Source organism: Anomaloglossus baeobatrachus, chromosome 4 (genome assembly GCF_048569485.1).
Source record: "Anomaloglossus baeobatrachus isolate aAnoBae1 chromosome 4, aAnoBae1.hap1, whole genome shotgun sequence".
NCBI classification, from domain to species: domain Eukaryota; kingdom Metazoa; phylum Chordata; class Amphibia; order Anura; family Aromobatidae; genus Anomaloglossus; species Anomaloglossus baeobatrachus.
Window position 1 is genome coordinate 237,296,438 of NC_134356.1, and position 22,513 is coordinate 237,318,950.

The 22,513-nt window shown below is 44.4% G+C and overlaps 1 protein-coding gene across 1 annotated transcript in view; it reads left to right on the forward strand.

The window, feature by feature from the left end:
- LOC142302376 (dynein axonemal heavy chain 3-like) overlaps positions 1-22,513 on the forward strand; it is a 2,626,214-nt gene that overhangs the window by 2,436,887 nt on the left and 166,814 nt on the right. Inside the window, exon 67 of the mRNA XM_075343433.1 lies at positions 19,097-19,222. Within this exon, the coding sequence (XP_075199548.1) occupies positions 19,097-19,222 (126 nt within the window). The remainder of the gene's footprint in view (positions 1-19,096; positions 19,223-22,513) is intronic.

The window sequence follows — 22,513 nt, forward strand, 5'->3', positions numbered from 1 at the left end:
ACAGATAATGCAGATGATAACAGTGTGAATGCAAACCACACAGCTCTGCAACACAGTCATGGAAATCTTGAAAAGCAACAGTCAATGCAAACATGTGTTGCTGTCCCTCTATGATTTAAACTGTACGTGACAATTTGACAGTGCAGAGGCAGCAAGTCTTATTGTCTATAAATAGTCTGCCTACCCAGAACAGATATGTGTTTTGCTAATAAAACAAAGTGTTGCGTGCCCGCATTATTGTCTGGGCACAGCCTACCGTACCCGGGTACTCTGATGTCCAGTTGCCAGAAATACAGACTTTACGCTCCTCTCACGGTAAACAGTATAGACAGCACTGTAAGAATGTTGGTCTGTGGCACAGGATGCTGCTCACTGGCATTACGGGGCTCATCATCAAAGTACAACATGACTTTCCTCACAATTGAACGAAGTGTTTCCGCGGTGGCTCCTTGCTGTAACATACACCTTTAGCTTTTCCTTCTGTTCATAGACAGCATCTCCAAGTCCACACCCGAAGAGCAATTTGATATTGCTATAGTGACCAAACAAAGGCAGATCCAAAATAACAGCAGCCCCTTGTGTGTAGTCTGCAACAATGCATGCAATGGCAAATTAGCATGTTGCATTGACAGTGGCTAAAGCTGAGCAATACACCTTCACGCTATCAATTCATATCCATGTGACACTTCATGGAGGAACTACTCAAAGGTGTGAGTTTTTGCCTTCTACTTACTGATTGTTGACAAATCTTACAGATTCCATGACTTGGGTGATCCTTTGCGATGTCCAAAAATTCACAGGCTAGGCAAGGCTTACAGCCCATGCGACCTGCATAGCCAACACGACTTCTGCTCAGAGTCAAAGTTGTGGTCCAGTATTCAGTTGTTGACGTGCTTCCAGTACTTTGTCTCTGGCCAGGAAGACGCAACGTAACCTCGTCGTCAGTAGCATCCTCCTCCACCTCCTCTGCTGACCTCATCGACTGGCTGACTTTGGTTTGACAGTAAGTGTGGTCTCCAACCTCATCAATAACCCTGTGTGTTTTCATTCCCCTCGTCCTGAGTCCTCCGAGACAACCTCTTCCTGCCCTGACCGAATAGTAAAGTTGTCATTCCAATCAGGTATCTGGGCTCCTCATCATGTTCCCCATTGTCTCCACCAGGAGGATTTACTTTTTGGAAATGAGGGTGTAGATTAGGCTCAGCACCTTCTTCATCGGGGCCTGGATCCCACTCACAAAGCTTCTGGCCATCTGCGCAGATCATTTCCCCTGTCTCATGGAACTCTCTACCTCAACACGTCAGATTATCTGCTACACCCGCAAGCTTCAAACTGAATCTGAAAACTCATCTGTTCAGAAATGACTATAACCTTCAATGACACCACCACCATACGTACTTGACGCTCAACCTAAACCACTCCTACTGTCTCCTCCCAAAAATCCTTTAGAATGTAATCCCGCAAGGGCAGGGCCCTCTTCCCTCTGTACCAGTCTGTCTATAGTTACTTGTATATGTATTCTGTATGTAACCCCCTTCTCATGTACAGCACCATGGAATCAATGGTGCTCTATAAATCAATAATAATAAAAATAATAATAACTTCCTTGTCTGTACTCATTGCAGCTTTGGAGCAGACCCCTGATTCCCAGGCTATAGTGCGACTGAACAGCTATGCAAACTCAACCATCTCTGTTACCCCATACTCAGCAGGGTTGGTGGAAACTTGAGAGCTGTTAGGAAGCAAGTGCGATTGGATAGACACCACAGAGGAACGGAGTATTTGGGATCTTGAAATTGGGGTGGAGGAGAGGCCACTTTATGGAGCACTTGAGATCCATTGAAGCAGCTGCTGTTTTGGCCTCATCTACATTTGTTAGCGATGGTTGTGTCCATTTAAAAAAGGATCATATCAGATTATCCATGGGAAGAAGTACACATGTTCTTTTGAATGGTATTTGTTGTTACAAAACCTGTAACCTGAAGCCTGCTGCGGTTTCATTTGCGCCCAGGTGTCAGCTGCCATTTAGGGCTGTGCCTTGGGTTGTCCAGCTGGCTACTTTCTCCTCCACGTCTAAGTGTGGAGAGGCAGCTAGTGCGCATGCGTATGCCGATTTACCCCAGCCACAGCCTAACTACAGTGTTTCGCCTAGTGAGTATGCTCTGCCTGACTGTGCCATTGCTGAGGCTAAGTCTTCATTTCGGGATACAGCGCATGCTCCCACACTTAGTGCGAAAAGCCTCTTTGCACAGGTACTTGCATTCCGTGCTGGGTCTAAGTCCTGTTTTGTGCCTAGACACCATGCTAAAGCTGATAGTCTTTTTTCAGAGACTGTATTTCATGCTACTGAGCATGCTCAGGCACTTACTGCATCAGACACTAGGTCCGGTAATGAACTCTTTGGCCCTGCCCCTGATGTGGGGGGCCCATATAGACCACAGGGCATCAGGTGTACTGACGATGTGGCCAGGCCACTCCCAAATGGCTTGCAGAGGCCCGCCCCTATGACTTGTCACCGCATTATTGATGGTCAGACGATGACTGGTGAGGTGTTTGGGTCATGGCAGCCATGAGGTCATCATTGAAGTTGCGGTTCCAAATAGGACGCTAGTTATGCCACTCATGACGTGTCACTCTGCTTTTGTCTCCAGGAGGTGCATTGTGGTTCAACCTGGTTTGGGGCGGACCCAGGTTATAAAAGGGGCTGGAGCCAACAAGGAGGTGTGCAGTCTTCTATTATGCTCCGAAAGAGCACACCTCCATGTGTTGAACCCATTGTGGCTTTAGGCCAGAGGTAGGCAGGGATAGGGTGTCGATGGAGGCCACCACCACAGTTGGTAACGCAGAACGGTTAAGACCAGCTCCTGTCCTACCAGTCCTGCTTGTGCAGCCCAGTGGCATTAACAGGCCTGCTGCTGCTGATGCGCCTGCTGTCCACAGGTGTGGCCCCTACGCACACGGTCAGCGTACTCAATGGCCCCTGTGTTGTTAACAGGGAGTTCCTGGGCTGGGTGGGCATGTGGACCCAGTGACGCTAACAGGGCTCCCAGTCTCCAGATCCGAATAGTGTCTAACTCGGTTCAGGCTACTATTAGTTTCATAGCCACACAGCTCTGTATCCTCCACCAAACCTTCCAGTTGCCAACCTCTCCTTTTCCATCTGGGAGCACGGTGGACACTGACTGCTGATGGGGATATATACCTTTATCTTTCTTTTCTTATTAATTTTCGTTATAAAGCGGTAACATAGTATATACCACCTTATCCAAATCTGCCAGTCCCACTGTAACAGATGGTGTTTCTTCAGCAAATGTTACTGTTGCTTAACCACCAAATCCACGGACCAAAACTTTTTCCCCTTTCCAACACACCTGTTCCCCTTTCCACCAGCATCTGTCCTTTTTCAACTCATTTTGGTATATGACCAAAAGTGCAACTCTGCAGGGACACCGTACTCAACGCCATCTCAGCACAGCAGCCAGCCCTCGGTCCCTCAGATGTGGACAAGTAAAAGACCATTTCCTCCTATCCATGACAAAGCGTTGAGATTCACTCTGTGCAGCACTGGTGTTTAGTGGAAAAGCAGATCTAAGATTGCGTACCACCTTCTGCAGATACTCCTGTATACGTGCGTCCATTTCTATGGCAGGAATTATTTCGCCAAATTTTGTCTTGTACCGGGGATCTAACAGTGTGGCAACCCAGTAGTCAGGATTACTTCGAATTCGTACAATCCGAGGGTCATGTTGTAGGTAGTGCAGCAAGAAGGCGCTCATGTGTCTTGTGCATCCAGGAGGACCAAGTCCTTGGTGTGTTGGTGGCAGAGAGGTGAGAATCGTGCCTCCTTCCTCTGCCCTCTCCCCACAACCTCGCACAACCGAAATGTGAGCAAGCTCTCACTCATCTGATGAGTCTTCCATGCCCATCGCCAGTTCGTCCTCCATTTCTTCATGGGCTCCTGCACCTTCCTCAACACTTTTTGCTGATACTATGCGCCCTTGTTAATCCCTCTCCCTCACCATGACTGCCGCCTAGGTGCCACTGACCATCTGGACCTCGTAGATCTTGTTATCCCTTCCGCATATGACTCCTCCTGTACTTCCTCCCCTTACTCTTGTCCCAACACCTGACTCCGAATAATAATTACAGTGTGCTCCATCATGTAGATGACAAGAATTGTCACGCTGAGAATGGCATCGCCAGTGCTAAACATCTTTGTTGACATTTGTAAACTGTGTAGAAGGGTGCATAGGTCCTTGATCTGACACCACTCCAGCAGCGTGATCTGCACCACCTCTGGATCAAGTTATCCCAGGCTATATGTCATAACGTATTGCAGCAGGGTTCGGCGGTGCTGCCACAAACGCTGCAACATGTGCAGATTCAAATTCTTGCGTGTCAGCACATCGCATTTCAGGCGTTTAACCACCAGACCTAAAGACTTCTGTAGCGACGAAAGTTGTTGAGCTGCTGTGTGCGCACGATGGAAGTGAGCACATAGCGAGCGTGCCCGCTGCACAAGGCCATGTAGGCCGGGATGGTGTTTTAAAAATTGCTGGAGAATTAGGTTCAACACGTGAGCCATACAAGGCACGTGTGTCACATTGCCCTGACGATGGCCCGCAGCCAGGTTTGCATCATTGCCGCACACGGCTGTTAAAGTCACCAACAGAGTCCGCTCCGTCAATTTGTACTCCGGTCGCCAGGTGACAACGTGTTCCTTTCATGCATAGTGCTGATGATGGGAGAGGAGTCGATGCCAGCGGCGCAGGTGGACGCAGGTTATGCTCACCCACTGGGCTGCATTACCTTGACAGATGCAGAATCTCTGGCTGAATGTAGCTGGTGGGTATCTCACAGATGAAGTACCATCATTCAGCTACAACCAATGGGAAGACACCACACCCTTTTTTATGCCCATCCTGTCTGCAGACCACTGCCAGACATAGCTATGAACCTCTGGTTACTTTTACCCCCAGTTCAGTTTTATGATTTTGTGTGCTTGTTACCTGACTACTTTTCCTGCTTGCTGTTTATGTACCTTGTTGGCCGATCCACATTTCACCTCTGCTTGTTTTCTGATTAAGTCCTGGCCGTCCCATTCTGTTCCTGTTCCTCAATTAATGTTTTGACCCTGCCTGACTACTATTCTCTGGAACTGCAGCCTTCCACAGGTATTGATCACCTTGGGCCCTGTGTAATTCCTAATCCCTGTATAGGGGTTATAGGGTTTCAGGGTTCTAGGGGTCCTGCTTGGTGAGTGGCTTCCCTCTAGCCTATCATTTACAGCCCATCTGAGTGTGTGGATCAAGGAAGGCGTTACACCGTGCTCTTTGCAGAAGGCCATGTGGGCCAGGATAGTGCTTTAAAAATTGCTGGACAACCAGGTTCAACACGTGAGCCACACAAGGCACGTGTGTCACATTGTCACAGCGAAGGGCCGCACCCATGTTTGCATCATTGTCGCACCCGGCCTTCCCTGGCTGCTGGTTGAGTGGAGACAACCATTGATGAAACTCGGTCTCCAGAGCTAACCGTCCACAACTTCTCAGCGGTGTGACTCACATTTCCCATACATTTCAAAGTAAACCTTTGACCGCCTGATGGCATTTAGCTCTGCTGCCAGCATAGTAAGGAGGTGTGTGGTATTCCTTGTGCGCAGTTACAAGGAAGGGTTGCCTGACCACACAGGGTTTGGGCCAAGGTGGAGGACCCACACGAGGTTGAAGAGGCAGAAGCAGTGTATTAACTTCTACATACAGAAGAAGGATTGACACAACTTGTGGGGACGGCAAGACTTGTACAGCAGACCCTTCTCCATCTCTCCCCACAGTAACCCATTGCCCAGTCAGCGACATGTAATGCCCCTGTCCATGCTTACTGTGCCAATTATCTGTGGTGAAATGCACCCTGTCACACAGAGTTTCTCAAGGAATCAGTGATGTTTAGTGCGACATGCTGGTGTAGCGCGTGCACGCCTTTGTTGGAGAAGGAGTGGCGCCTGGGCATCGGCTCTTGGGGCACTGCGATGGGCATAAGGTCTCGAAAATCCTCAGTTAAAAAGGTTGGAAAGGCAGCATTTTGGTAGCCAACAGTTTGCAGATGCTGAAAGTCAACCTCCAAGCCATGTCATGCCCTTCTAAAAGCATGTAAAACACAGCGAGGGGACTCCAACCACAGTCTCCCTCGTTTTCACTAACTGGGCCACACACACCCCACTTGACTGGCATCAGTTGACCCCCCTTTTGAAAAAGAAAAAGATGCTTTGCATGAAGCACTCTCAAAAATACGCGTGCCTTTCCCGTCCCCTGGCTGACCCAGGGGAAGAAAAGTCCTCTGAGAGCCATGACTTGTTCATCTTGGTTCTTTTAGAAACACAGCGAGGGGACTCCAACCACAGTCTCCCTCGTTGCCACTAATTGGGCCCCACACACCCCACTTGACTGGCATCAGTTGACCCAATTTTCAAGATGAAAAAGATGCTTTGCATGAAGCACTCTCAAAAATACGCGTGCCTTTCCCGTCCCCTGGCTGACCCAGGGGACGAAAAGTCCTCTGAGAGCCATGATTTGTTCATTTTGGTTCTTTTAGAAACACAGCGAGGGGACTCCAACCACAGTCTCCCTCATTTCCACTAATTGGGCCACACACACCCCACTTGACTGGCATCAGTTGACCCAATTTTCAAGATGAAAAAGATGCTTTGCATGAAGCACTCTCAAAAATACGCGTGCCTTTCCCGTCCCCTGGCTGACCCAGGGGAAGAAAAGTCCTCTGAGAGCCATGTCCACATTGTCAGTGGACAGACGCGTGTGCTTATCTGCCAGCAGACCCCCAGCAGAACTGAAGACAGGTTCTGAGAGAACGCTGGCTGCAGGACACGACAAGATCCCCAAGGCGTACGTGGCAAGCTCAGGCAATTTATCCAGATTGGAAGCCTAAAATGAGCAGGGCTCAAGTTGCACAGTAATGGCATCGATGTTTCCTTGCATATACTCATATATCTGTGTGTCCTCCTTTTTTACCTTGTCCAGCTCTTTTGTTTTCGCATGAGTATATGTCCTTGTCACTTTCCCATGTGTTTGTGTTGTGTTGTGAGTTGTTTGTCACCTTTTGGACACCTTTGAGGGTGTTTTCTAGGTGTTTTTATGTGTTTGTGATTGCCTGCCATTGTTTCCTATGCAGTTCGAGTTCGGTTCGTTGAACGTTCGACGAACCGAACTCGAACGGGAGCTCCGTTCGGCGAACCGACCTCGAGCCGAACCGCGACCGGTTCGCTCATCTCTAGTACCTAGTAGAGTTGAGCGAGTACCTTACTATTCGTACTCACTATGCTCATAATGAATACTGCCTAATACTTGTGTATTCATTCTAAATAATGTGTGCAATGCAAGTCAATGGGGAAAACACGTAAAGTAATGAGTAACCTGAATGCTGCACTATTTGCTACTCGCACAAATAGTGCACATTCGGGTTACTCGTTACATTGCAAGCATTCCCCATTGACTTGCATTGAACATGCTATTTGGAACATATATGCAAGTATTAGACAGTACTCGTTATGAGCATAGTGAGTACGAATAGTTAGGTACTCGCTCAACTTTAGTACATAGTGCACCAGAAATGCATCAGTTGTTTGTCATCACCTTGTTTTAATGTATGACTGGATGTGCTGAGATATTTCTGTTTCCTTTCCAAAGTGGGGTCAATTGTGGGGGATTTTCACTGTTTAAGCACATCAGTAGCCCTGCAAACACAACATAGCATCCACTATCAATTGGACCTGATTTTGCATTCTAAAAGTCAAATGGCACTCCTTCCTTTTTGAATCCTGCTGCGTGCCCAAATAGTAGTTCTCCACCACATACCGTATGGGGTATCGGCGTCCTTAAGAGAAATTGCAAATTTTATGGAGCATTTTCTCCTTTTACCCTTGTTAAAATAAACTGCTACTAAAGTAACATTTTTGTGGGAAAAAAAAACATTTTCATTTTTGTTTTCTACATTGCTTCACTTCCTGTAAAGCACCTTTAGGGGAAATAAACCTCTTGAATGTGTTTTTCAGCACTTTGATGGGTGCATTTTTTAAAACTGTATTTTTTTGTTTTCTTTCTGTCACATAGGCCCCTCAAATTCACTTCAAATGTTATGTGGTCCTTAACCACTTCATGATGAGGCCAATTTCCATTTTTGCGTTTTTGTTTTTTCCTCCCCTTCTTGCCAGATTTTTATTTTTCTGTCCACATACACATATGAAAGCTTTGTAGGGAGAGTTGTACTTTTGAGTGACATCATTGATTTTACCACATAGTGTAGTGTAAATAGAGAAAAAAATCTAAATGGGGAGAAATTATGAAAAAAAAACCACAATGCTGCCATTTTGGGGGGAGAATTGTTTATTACTTTGTACATTTTGTGGCAAAAATGATCTTGCAATAAGATTCTCCTTATTAGTATGATTACAGGGATACCAAACATGTCCAGTTTTTTTCTTATTTTAGTGGTAAAACAAAAATCAGAAATTTGGAAAAAAAAAAAATTGGAAGGGTTCTGTCACCATGTTCCAATACCCATAACGTTTTCATTTTTCGGACGATGGAGCTGTGTGATGGCTTATTTTTTTGCGGTGTGAGACAAAATTGTTATTGGTAACATTTTTTGATAGATATATTTTCACTGCTTGTTACAGTATTCTTTGTTGTATTGCAGAGACCAAAAAATTTAACTTTGGTGTTTTTATTTTTTTTGTTTTGTTTACAGTGTTTACCAATTGAGTTAATTATTTTTATATGTTGATAGATTGTACTTTCTTGAACTTGGCGATGCCGCATATGTGACTTTTTTATTACCTTTATATTAAATGGGTTAAAAGGGGGTGATTTGATGTTTTATATTTTTTTCATTTTTTTGATCTTTTAAATAATTTTTTGTTTACTTTTCAGTGTTATTAATAGTCCTTTTAGGGGACTTGAAGCTGTGATCGCTTGATCACTTGTGCTTGTGCTATATATAGCAATGCCATAGCATTGCTGTATATAGTAAAAGTTACTATCTTCTTTGAAGCCTGGACACAGGCAGAGTTTCAAAGGAGCCCTGCTATGACAACCACCGAGGTCTTCAGCAGGGTTAAAAAAAATTGATTTGTACATTTTGTTGGAAAAATTAGAAATTGCTGATGAAGTTTTAACTTTTCCAGCTTCCTAACAAAAGAAATATGTTTCAAAAATGATGCTGATGTAAAGTAGACATATGGTGTGACATAACTCTTTGGTTTAAGGGCATAAGAATTAAACGTTTGAAAGTTGATACATTTTAAAAATTTTGGGCAAATTTGTGATATTTCACAAATAAAGGCAAAAAATATTATCCTAAATTTACCACTAACATGTAGTACTATATGTCACAAAAACAATGTCAGAATTTTTGGGATCCATTAAAGCAGTCCAGAGGTATTACATCAAAAAGTGACACCAGACAGAATTGGAAAAAAAAATGACCTGGTCAGGAAGGTGAAAAAAGGCTTCGGGAAAAGAAGTTAGGTTCACACAGTATGTTTTTCGCGTCGTTTTTGCGTGTTTTTCGGGTGCGTTTTTCCTCAGAAAACTGCATGACTTTGCTTCCCCAGCAAAGTCTATGAGTTTTCCTTTTTGCTGTCTGCACACAGCGTTTTTTTTAGCTGCGTTTTTGTGGTGCCCACAAAAATGCAGCATGTCAATTATTTTTGCGTTTTTCACTGCGTTTTCCACCCATTGAGTTCAATGAGATGTTCAAAAAAGCAATGAAAAACGCAAATTGCAAATATAGTTGCATTTTAGTGCGTTTCTATGACTAAAAACGCAGCTATAAATGCAAGGGGTGGGTAGTAAAGTGACATGTACAGGAAGAGGATTCCTTCTGTCAGTAAACACCGAAGCGTGAATCCTCCTGGTACCGCCACCGCTGCCTCCACCTCCCATCTGGTGCCATGTCTGCTCCCATGCTCCGGGCGGGAGATGGAAGTAGCTGCGAAATCAAAAGTGAACAGTAGAAAAAAAAAGTCATACTCACCTGTCTGCAGACTCCCGGTGTCATGTCCGCTCCCAGCTCCTCTGTCCTCTCCCAGTACCACCGCTCCGGCTGTGTGCACACTTCCGATAGCTGCAGGACCTGGAGATGATCACCTGAAGCGGTCACGTGATGCGGCACCCGACGCATCAGCTGATCGTAAGTCTCGCGGTGACGCCGGCTTTTTACCGCCCGGCCGGCTTAAACTATCAGCTGATGCCGTCAAGAGACCGCTTCACTGATTACCAGCAGCTCCTGCAGCGATCAGCACAGACGTGTGTTTTTTTTGTTTTGTTTTTTTGGCACCGATGCATCAGCTGATTGTATAAACAGCTTTGGCGCGGTACGCTGACCCAGGATTACTGCGGAGGGGGGTTCTTTATTTCAATAAAGATGGAGTCACTAATTGTGTTGTGTTTTATTTCTAATAAAAATATTTTTCTGTGTGTTGTGTTTTTTTATCTTTACTAGAAATTCATGGTTGTCATGTCTAATATTGGTATGACACCATGAATTTCAGGCTTAGGGCCAGTTGATAATATACAGCTAGCCCTCACCCCATCATTACCCAGTGAGCCACCCGGCATCAGGGCAGCTGAATGAGTTGGATACAGCGCCAGAAGATGGCGCTTCTATGAAAGCGCCATTTTCTGGTGTGGCTGCAGACTGCAATTCGCAGCGAGGGTGCACAAAAAACTCTGCACTGCGGATTCCAAACACCAGCTGCCTAGTTGTACCTGGCTGGACTCAAAAATTGGGCGAAGCCCACGTCTATTTTTTTTTTAAATTATTTCATGCAATTCATGAGTAACAGCAAAGGATGGGATAGTGTAGTATAAAAAAATACAAATTTTAAGAATGTGGGAGTCACTAGTAGCAGCACGACTATGACTGGCATAAGCTGTTCAGGGTAGCAGTACTACCAAATGCAGGTCACAATTGGTCTTTTCCTCTGGCAAACATATTAATGTGGAAGAAATTGAGGATGTTATGGAATATATGGCACATCCCTCATCTCAGTCACAAAAGGATTGTGTTACTTCTGACAGAATGGTCTACCTGAGCAAAGATGATTAAAATGGATCAGTTCAGGACCATTTTTTAATTTTAAAAACATGAAAAGTTTGTCAGTGCACTGTGTTACTAAACAGGCAAATTCAGCTTTTCAGTCCTATGCTTCTTCACTAGAGCTAAGTATTTGTGTATTTCCCTGATTAAACATATTAATGTAAGATAATTTACTGCACTTACTTTGCTGTTTGGAATTCTTTTGCCTGTTAGGCTAGCTATACCTAAGAGCGCTCGAACCATCTCAGACTGACCCTGTTTTTAGAATTTAGTTTCTTGTGGCTTACTGCTGCTTATCATCACTGATGAAAGTCACACTGAATCTTGCACCTATACTATATTTCTATCCCATGTGAGCAAGGATGGTTGACCTTAGGGAGATCAACATCCACCACTGCGGAGACACCATCACGTGTTTCTCAACGCAGTGATTCTAGAGCAATGCCCCATGGGAAATATTCAAAGCAAGAAGGCCTGCAGAGACACCATCACATGTTTCTCAACGCTGAAAGGAAACTAGCCAGGTCTTTCACCGGGAAGGAACAACCACGGGAAGGGCAGTCTCCAGTTAAGGAGACCACCTATGCCAAACATGGTATCCATCCACAGACAGCCGTTTCGGGGTATTTGCCCCTCATCACTGTGGAGTAGGAATCTGGCTAGTGGGACATTGCCTAGTAAAAGACTATGTGAGCAAGGATGGTTGACCTTAGGGAGATCAACATCCACCACTGCGGAGACACCATCACGTGTTTCTCAACGCAGTGATTCTAGAGCAATGCCCCATGGGAAATATTCAAAGCAAGAAGGCCTGCGGAGACACCATCACATGTTTCTCAACGCTGACAGGAAACTAGCCAGGTCTTTCACCGGGAAGGAACAACCACGGGAAGGGCAGTCTCCAGTCAAGGAGACCACCTATGCCAAACATGGTATCCATCCACAGACAGCCGTTTCGGGGTATTTGCCCCTCATCAGTGTGGAGTAGGAATCTGGCTAGTGGGACATTGCCTAGTAAAAGACTATGTGAGCAAGGATGGTTGACCTTAGGGAGATCAACATCCACCACTGCGGAGACACCATCACGTGTTTCTCAACGCAGTGATTCTAGAGCAATGCCCCATGGGAAATATTCAAAGCAAGAAGGCCTGCGGAGACACCATCACATGTTTCTCAACGCTGACAGGAAACTAGCCAGGTCTTTCACCGGGAAGAAACAACCACGGGAAGGGCAGTCTCCAGTCAAGGAGATCACCTATGCCAAACATGGTATCCATCCACAGACAGCCGTTTCGGGGTATTTGCCCCTCATCAGTGTGGAGTAGGAATCTGGCTAGTGAGACATTGCCTAGTAAAAGACTATGTGAGCAAGAATGGTTGACCTTAGGGAGATCAACATCCACCACTGCGGAGACACCATCACGTGTTTCTCAACGCAGTGATTCTAGAGCAATGCCCCATGGGAAATATTCAAAGCAAGAAGGCCTGTGGAGACACCATCACATGTTTCTCAACGCTGACAGGAAACTAGCCAGGTCTTTCACCGGGAAGGAACAACCACGGGAAGGGCAGTCTCCAGTCAAGGAGACCACCTATGCCAAACATGGTATCCATCCACAGACAGCCGTTTCGGGGTATTTGCCCCTCATCAGTGTGGAGTAGGAATCTGGCTAGTGGGACATTGCCTAGTAAAAGACTATGTGAGCAAGGATGGTTGACCTTAGGGAGATCAACATCCACCACTGCGGAGACACCATCACGTGTTTCTCAACGCAGTGATTCTAGAGCAATGCCCCATGGGAAATATTCAAAGCAAGAAGGCCTGCGGAGACACCATCACGTGTTTCTCAACGCTGACAGGAAACTAGCCAGGTCTTTCACCGGGAAGGAACAACCACGGGAAGGGCAGTCTCCAGTCAAGGAGACCACCTATGCCAAACATGGTATCCATCCACAGACAGCCGTTTCGGGGTATTTGCCCCTCATCAGTGTGGAGTAGGTAGTTTTTACTAGGCAATAGCTAGTTTCCTGTCAGCGTTGAGAAACATGTGATGGTGTCTCCGCAGGCCTTCTTGCTTTGAATATTTCCCATGGGGCATTGCTCTAGAATCACTGCGTTGAGAAACACGTGATGGTGTCTCCGCAGTGGTGGATGTTGATCTCCCTAAGGTCAACCATCCTTGCTCACATAGTCTTTTACTAGGCAATGTCCCACTAGCCAGATTCCTACTCCACACTGATGAGGGGCAAATACCCCGAAACGGCTGTCTGTGGATGGATACCATGTTTGGCATAGGTGGTCTCCTTGACTGGAGACTGCCCTTCCCGTGGTTGTTCCTTCCCGGTGAAAGACCTGGCTAGTTTCCTGTCAGCGTTGAGAAACATGTGATGGTGTCTCCGCAGGCCTTCTTGCTTTGAATATTTCCCATGGGGCATTGCTCTAGAATCACTGCGTTGAGAAACACGTGATGGTGTCTCCGCAGTGGTGGATGTTGATCTCCCTAAGGTCAACCATCCTTGCTCACATAGTCTTTTACTAGGCAATGTCCCACTAGCCAGATTCCTACTCCACACTGATGAGGGGCAAATACCCCGAAACGGCTGTCTGTGGATGGATACCATGTTTGGCATAGGTGGTCTCCTTGACTGGAGACTGCCCTTCCCGTGGTTGTTCCTTCCCGGTGAAAGACCTGGCTAGTTTCCTGTCAGCGTTGAGAAACATGTGATGGTGTCTCCGCAGGCCTTCTTGCTTTGAATATTTCCCATGGGGCATTGCTCTAGAATCACTGCGTTGAGAAACACGTGATGGTGTCTCCGCAGTGGTGGATGTTGATCTCCCTAAGGTCAACCATCCTTGCTCACATAGTCTTTTACTAGGCAATGTCCCACTAGCCAGATTCCTACTCCACACTGATGAGGGGCAAATACCCCGAAACGGCTGTCTGTGGATGGATACCATGTTTGGCATAGGTGGTCTCCTTGACTGGAGACTGCCCTTCCCGTGGTTGTTCCTTCCCAGTGAAAGACCTGGCTAGTTTCCTGTCAGCGTTGAGAAACATGTGATGGTGTCTCCGCAGGCCTTCTTGCTTTGAATATTTCCCATGGGGCATTGCTCTAGAATCACTGCGTTGAGAAACACGTGATGGTGTCTCCGCAGTGGTGGATATTGATCTCCCTAAGGTCAACCATCCTTGCTCACATAGTCTTTTACTAGGTAATGTCCCACTAGCCAGATTCCTACTCCACACTGATGAGGGGCAAATACCCCGAAACGGCTGTCTGTGGATGGATACCATGTTTGGCATAGGTGGTCTCCTTGACTGGAGACTGCCCTTCCCGTGGTTGTTCCTTCCCGGTGAAAGACCTGGCTAGTTTCCTGTCAGCGTTGAGAAACATGTGATGGTGTCTCCGCAGGCCTTCTTGCTTTGAATATTTCCCATGGGGCATTGCTCTAGAATCACTGCGTTGAGAAACACGTGATGGTGTCTCCGCAGTGGTGGATGTTGATCTCCCTAAGGTCAACCATCCTTGCTCACATAGTCTTTTACTAGGCAATGTCCCACTAGCCAGATTCCTACTCCACACTGATGAGGGGCAAATACCCCGAAACGGCTGTCTGTGGATGGATACCATGTTTGGCATAGGTGGTCTCCTTGACTGGAGACTGCCCTTCCCGTGGTTGTTCCTTCCCGGTGAAAGACCTGGCTAGTTTCCTGTCAGCGTTGAGAAACATGTGATGGTGTCTCCGCAGGCCTTCTTGCTTTGAATATTTCCCATGGGGCATTGCTCTAGAATCACTGCGTTGAGAAACACGTGATGGTGTCTCCGCAGTGGTGGATGTTGATCTCCCTAAGGTCAACCATCCTTGGTCACATAGTCTTTTACTAGGCAATGTCCCACTAGCCAGATTCCTACTCCACACTGATGAGGGGCAAATTCCCCGAAACGGCTGTCTGTGGATGGATACCATGTTTGGCATAGGTGGTCTCCTTGACTGGAGACTGCCCTTCCTGTGGTTGTTCCTTCCCGGTGAAAGACCTGGCTAGTTTCCTGTCAGCGTTGAGAAACATGTGATGGTGTCTCCGCAGGCCTTCTTGCTTTGAATATTTCTATCCCATTAATAATTTTATTATTCACAGACTACTACACTCTTCTTCTTCTTCTTCTTCTTCTTCTTCAGTGCTGCAGTTGTACAACACAATACTGGAGCATTTGTCTTTTATTTGTGCTATCTCTAAAGTAGAGTTTGGAGTTCTGACATCATCTCAGTATTCTAAATCACTCCGACTAGCATTCATTCAAGTTTTGATAGTACCTCATGATTGACTGAGCCATACCATGTGATAGCTGCAAGGCATTAGTGGGAAGATTGCGTAGTTGCGCCTAAAGTTATGTGAGATTTCTGTAATCTTTAATATTTAAAATAGTCACAGTCCGACGGAACCAGATAATGTAATACAAATCGACACAAATTTGATTTGCATTGAATTAAATGGCTCATCTCTAATGAGGCTGAATACGTCTAGTTGGAATGTGGCTAGAAGTATGAAAATCTCATATTTGCACTTTCATAACCTTTCCACTCTTGCTGCCAGCATGGGAGAATCCTGAAAGTGTGTAGGGCATGCGCTGTGGGAATTTTGAAGTGTGCAGTCACCTAGAATAACTGCAGACTTTCATCACAAATCTGGACCACCCCTTTAATTATAAAATGACTGTAGCATCCCCAATCCTAACAGTGTGTAATATACAAGGTGACAATAAAATAACGTAAGGTGTTTGGAGCCGTGTGCAGACTAACCCTGTGGATAGAATTGGCTGAAAATTGGTATGTATGGTATTCAAGGCATGGGGAAATGGAAGGCATCTTAAAAAAAATGTATACCAAAACTCCCCACCAGGTGAAAAAATGATGCTGTACAGTGAGGGCGCCTTGCAACTCAGTCTGCAAGATGCCTGTCTCTTTGCCGGATCATGCGCTGTTAGTGTGGTTGTTTTATGAGAATGCCAGGAATGCTACAGCTGCACTGAGAGCCTTTCATCATTTGAAAGACCTTCACACGTAGCGGTCCAATGGCTTTCAATACAGATGATGACATGTTTTGAGGCAACAGGGTTACTGAGTGTTCAGCCAGGGCACGGGCGATGACCGGTAAGCAGAGAGGTTGTGAAGGACATTGCCACTGCCGTTGTGGAACAGGGCACGAACAACTCTGCTGGGAACAGCAGTGCATGCAGTGTTTCCACACAATTGGGGCTCCAATACAGCACAGTGGGGAAAGTTCTCCAAAAGGTCTTGCCGGCATACCCGTACAAAATTAGCCATCATCAATTACTTCTACCGCATGACATTTGCATTCATGTTGCTGGCGAACGTGAAAGTGGATGGCAATTGGCCATGAAATGTTCTGTGGTGCAACGAAGCGCATTTTTACCTAAATGGAACGGTGAACACAGAAAACGTTTACATATGGGCTAACGAAAATCCACATGCGGTCGAGGGGGCTCCACTACATTTGCCAGAGGTAACCGTTTGGTGTGGCTTCACCTCATCATTCATCCTTGGACCATTTTTTTTATGAAGAAATGAGGCCAACTGGGGTTGCTACCTGTTCTGTGACAGCAGCGAGATACCAGATAATGCTGGAAACAGTGGTCATTCCGTAACTCCAACAGCGGCAGTGTCTTCAGAAGACCACCTTCATGCATGATTGAGCATCTCCTCACATCGCAAATCATATGAAGAACGTTCTGAGTGCACATTTTCCTCAAGACAGGATTTTTAGGCGGGCTTTGCACGCTGCGACATCGGTAACAATGTGTTACCGATGCTGCAGCGATAGTCCCGCCCCCGTCGCACGTTCGATATATAGTGAAAGCTGCCGTAGCGATTATTATCGCTACGGCAGCTTTACACGCACATACCTGCCGTGCGACGTCCCTCTGGCCGGCGACCCGCCTCCTTCCTTAGGGGGCGGGCCGTGCGGCGTCACAGTGACGTCACACGGCAGGCGGCCAATTGAAGTGGAGGGGCGGAGATGAGCAGGATGTAAACATCCCGCCCACCTCCGTCCTTCTCATTGCAGCCGGGAGGCAGGTAAGGTGAAGTTCCTCGCTCCTGCGGCTTCACACACAGCGATGTGTGCGGCCGCAGGAACGAGGAACTACATCGTACCTGTCGCTCCCCCGGCATTATGGAAATGTCGGAGGCTGCAGCGATGATACGATGACGACGATTTTGCGCTCGTTCATCGTATCATCTAGGATTTACACACTACGACATCGCAAGTGACGCCGGATGTGCGTCACTTTCGATTTGACCCCACCGACATCGCACCTGCGATGTCGTAGTGTGCAAAGCCCGCCTTAGCCATTCCTTCCATAAAGGATGCCTTCTGTTTCCCCATGTCTTGAATAGCATATATACAAATTTTCAGCCAATTCTGTCCACTGGATCAGTCTGCATATGGCTCCAAATACCTTAGGTTATTTTATGGCCACCTTGTACCTACTGTCAGGATTCAGCTCTAATTGCTGGTTCTAGCAGCCAGCAGATGCCCACTAATATTCCATTTTCATACTATCAGTCATGTGATAAACAGCTTTTTTTCCTGCTTCCCTCAAGGAAGAGCAGCTAATCAGAGCATGAGTGTAAGTACATAAATCGCATATGAGTGCTAATCACTCAAACCGCTTGTGGGGGGCGTGGGGGTGCCCCAAACCGAACTTTTGCCCTGAATTCTGAAAAACCCAGACCCGTCTCTCTCTTAGGAGGCCATCAATTTAAGATTAGGATACCCACAGTCAGTCCATGCATCACAGTCAATTTATGAAATATTATTAACATTAATAATAACATCTATTTCAAAGAGTACCTATCACAAGAGCAAATATGCCAGTTTTTGCTCCTATTTCTTTCCCACTACTACCCTTAGCAGTTAATTGTTTTGGTTTTTAAATTTCCATTCAGTTATAGAGATTTGAGCCTTTTTATTTAGTGCAAATTTTTATGCACTTTGTCAATGGGGCATTGATCCCAGGGTAATAATGAAGTGCAGCCTAAAGGCACAACCACAGAGAATGTAGTAAAGCCCATAATAATTGGCTCTACAGAAAAATGCCTATATCTTTGGACCTGCTTTGGAAAATTAAAAAAAAAATGGCTACTTTTGAGCTGGTGACAGATCCTGGCCATAAATAGGATGAAGACATTAGAGATTTTCCAGAAAGCAAAGTAGTAGACAAGTAGTACGCAGCCAATACAGAGAAGCTGACCAGATATGATACATGAACACAGGGAAGTAAGGTCACTAAAACACCAGGTATACAAGATTTTGATATTGATTATCTTAACTTATATTATATAACCTACTACCAGCATTTTTTGGTGTAGGGAAAGATTGCAAATATAAAACTTGTTGGAGTCATTGTATTTTTGGCTTCACAGCTACTCACATTGTTTTGGTGCTTTACAAATCTTCAGCCAAGACCTGCCAAAAAAAGGATATGAAAAATTCTTTGGGATGAATTTTTTCTGTCTCATTATTTTGTTTCCCAGAGTGATAAGTGGTTCCAGATGTTTCTGGCCGCCACTCATTATTGTTCCTACTCCATTAAAATAACATGCAGGTTCAGCAAAGCCAAACATGCATGCGAATGGAAGAATTGAAACTGATAAATGTCATTTGTAAGACAGCTATTTTAAAATGTCAATGATTGGAAATTAATATATAGTATCTGAAAATTTTCTACAAATGCTTGATGACCTAAAAAATACTGGAGACTGTATATATATTGTATCTAGTTGCATCAGGAAATTATAAAGGGCTCGAATGTTTTATAGCTGATCTACTGTGAATTATTATTCATGTTCGGTATGAATAGAACAGGAAGCTGTACTAATGATGGACATGTTAATATGTAGAATTTCCAAATTGGTAATTACATTGTAATTTCTTCTTATTTAAATCATGACCTTATTCAGCTGATTGAGTGGAAAAATATATATGATTCTTCGCACCCTAACGAGATGGAATTACCAGACCCATGGGAAGATCTCTTGACTACTTTTCAGAAACTACTGGTTATACGCTGCCTACGACCAGACAAGGTAAACTAAATTACTACATATATAGATGAAGCACAGCAAACTTGGTTTATATATAATTTTACATTGTATTTTTTGCTTACAACATATCATTATAGATTCCCTAGTGAACAGGTATAATAAAAAAATATTAGTTGTTGTAATAAATGCTGCTATCAGTACAAACTATAATAAATGGCCAAAAGTATGTGGATAACAGTCTTTCACAACTACGGTATATGCATTTGCTGTACATTTTGATTCAAAAGTATGGGTTTTAATACAAAGTTGGCCTCACTTCTTTGGCAATACCAGACACTAATTTTTGTAATAAGCTTTTGGATGATTTGACGCAAATTCCCTCAGACACACTGTGAAATATGTCTTTCTATAAGATGTTGCAGTGTGCTCGTAGAGAATTCTACAAAATTCATTGAAAATCGCATTAAGGGAGACGAAAAGGCTCACTCGAGAAAAAGCCTGGCTTTCATTTTATCCAAATGGGGCTTTAAAAGGATCAGATCAGGATTCTGTGTGGGCTACTTGAATTCTTCCTACATCTGCACATACGAGACTAACAGAGTTAAACCATATACCAAAAACCCCCAGTAGATATCACTACACACAGAGTACTCAGAGGTCATGATACAACGGAGCTCCCTGGTGCTAGGGAGAGGGGAGCCGGGTCATCTGCACTCACCTGCAGCTGAACCCTGCACTCCCTGATGTTCCTATAAAGGTTATTTCACCCAATCGTCAACTACATTGCTAAGTTCTCATTTTCCCTAAACTCACCCTGGCTAGTGAGCAGACAGACAAGATCACTAGTCTCACCTCTACAATACAGAAACACAAGGACAGGAAAACAGATAGGGGAAATATACATGTAAATGGAAAACCCTACATGCAGCTTCAGAGCAGCAATCCAATCACCACAGATGTACACAACACAAAAAACGTATTCCAGAGCAGGCTCCTTCGAAATTAGACCACATAGGAATGAGTAAACAGTTTCTATCACAGGCATCAGCTGATCAGTCAGTGAAGGGGAGTGATCTCAAAGAGCCGCACTTGAGATTGACTACTAAAACCTGCAGTCAGGCAGGAAAGGGTGTTTAACCCTTACAGTACTACTAGTAATAATATGTTATTCAAGTAACAGCAGTGGATCTGCCAGAAGTAAAGCTCTGTGACCTTCTGATACCAGACTCGTTTGAGGTCTTCCCTGGGCAGGACACACTTATGACTATATAATTAATGTAATCAGTCACTGTGATAAGGAGCCTAGTCCAAAATTTACAATAGTTTCTGGTGGCCTTGCTTTGTGCCATGTACAAAGTTCACGAGGCAGGGAGGGAGGAGAAGGTGAGCTGTGTCTATCAAGAATGATGAAATCATTATTTCATATTAACATATATTTTAATACTGTCCTCTGATAGAAAGCAAGACAGAATAGAAAGTGTTATCCTATTTTGAGGCTTGTGACCAATGTAAAACCTATTGTTCCAGGAAAGACTTTAAGGAAAGACTTTAAGGAAAGACTCCAGAATAGAAGAAGAAAGGAGGTGGCACTCACCACGTAAAAATATTTGTTTATCCTTTAAAAAATAGACATCAAAAAGCAGGGAGGGATGCAGGGGGCGCCAGAGATGACAATGGCCGTTTCGTGCTCACGGATGCTTCGTCGGGACCCTCCCTGCTTTTTGATGTCTATTTTTTTAAAGAATAAACGAAGATTTTTACTTGGTGAGTACCACCTCCTTTCTTCTTCTATTCTGGAGTTATTACATGTGTTCTAATGGAGAGTGTTGCACCACAGGTGCTTTATTTCAGGCTGTGTCGTGACCTATTTGTTGCACTGCATTACTTAAAAATGGATGAGGAGCAGTGAATATGGTTTTAGTGCCGGACTTTCCTTTCTTTGGATGACCCTTTAAGGAAGGAATTGGTCTAATATTTTTTCTTGTGTTTGCTGTATATAAAGTTTCTTTCGCAAGAGCCCTTAATTGGTTCATCTATCAAATAGTTAATATTTTCTTACCGCATTATTTAGAGTAGAGGTTATAACCAAAAAGATAGGTAATGGTATAATTTCAGAAAAAAAATAGGCATGTGTCAGAGATAACGGTATATGTAAAATGCAATTTATCAATGGCAGGAACCAGGAAAAGCACATCAAAAGTAAAAACTAAATCCACTATTACAAATCGATTCCAATGTCAGTAAAATAAATGAAATAAATAAAATATCCAGCTCTTTGTCCTTTTTTTTTTCTTAAAGAGCAGTAAAGGGCATAATGAAAATGTGATGGCAAGCAACTGAAAATCTAACTGAAATGAGTTTTCAACAAGAGAAAGCAGCAGGTCTTCCTCAAATCATGCCAGCTCTTTCCGATAGTGAAGATTGGCACTCACAAACCATCATTGCCTTTTTTGTACTTTCCCAAAAAATATTACAGCAGGGAAGAAACAGCAGATGTTGATTCCCAATATTTTATAGGAGCTCGGCAGTAAATCGCTCCGATGGAGCCAAACTTTCTGTAGGGGATATTTGTGAGGAGTAAATAATTAGGTCAGATCTATTAAATGAGAGCAGAATTTCAACTAATTTTAAGAGACCTCAAACAGTGTGTCTTTGCTGTGTCCAATGTGTGACTAATATCAATAAATTAACTCCATAGGACATTCACTAAGCTGCAGAAATGAAGAGTCACTGTGATGCTTCATATTTATTTCCTTGAGGCAGGATTAGAAGCATTTTCCCATTACTATTTGTTTTACTTAAGTATCAAGCATTAGAACTAAGTCTCATAAATATGTAATTGTTTCCTAAATAATTAAGATATTAAAGCATGCATGGGACTTCTACATCAAAAACTCAATACATGAATACTCGCTAAACCCTACATACTAATAATACATACAGTGGCTTGCAAAAGTGTTCACCCCTTAACATTTTTCGTGTTTTGCTAACCTACAACCTGAAATTTCTCTGTTTTTTAGTGTTTGCATCAGTTCATATAAAGAACAGGTCAACAACTGGAAACATTTGGCTTTCTTGGTTTTCTTTTTATTGTCAAGAAAACAACAAATAGGACAAAATAATTGAAAAATTCAGTGTGCTTAAGTATTCACTCCCTTCTAACATCAGTACTTTGTAGAGCCTCCTTTCGCTTTAATTACAGCTTCAAGTTGCTTTGGCTAAGTTTCTATGAGCTTTCCATAGCTTGCCACTGGGAATTTTGCCTATTCCTCAAGGCTAAACTACTCCAGCTCCTTCAAGTTAGATGGTTTCCTCTAGTGAACAGTAATCTTC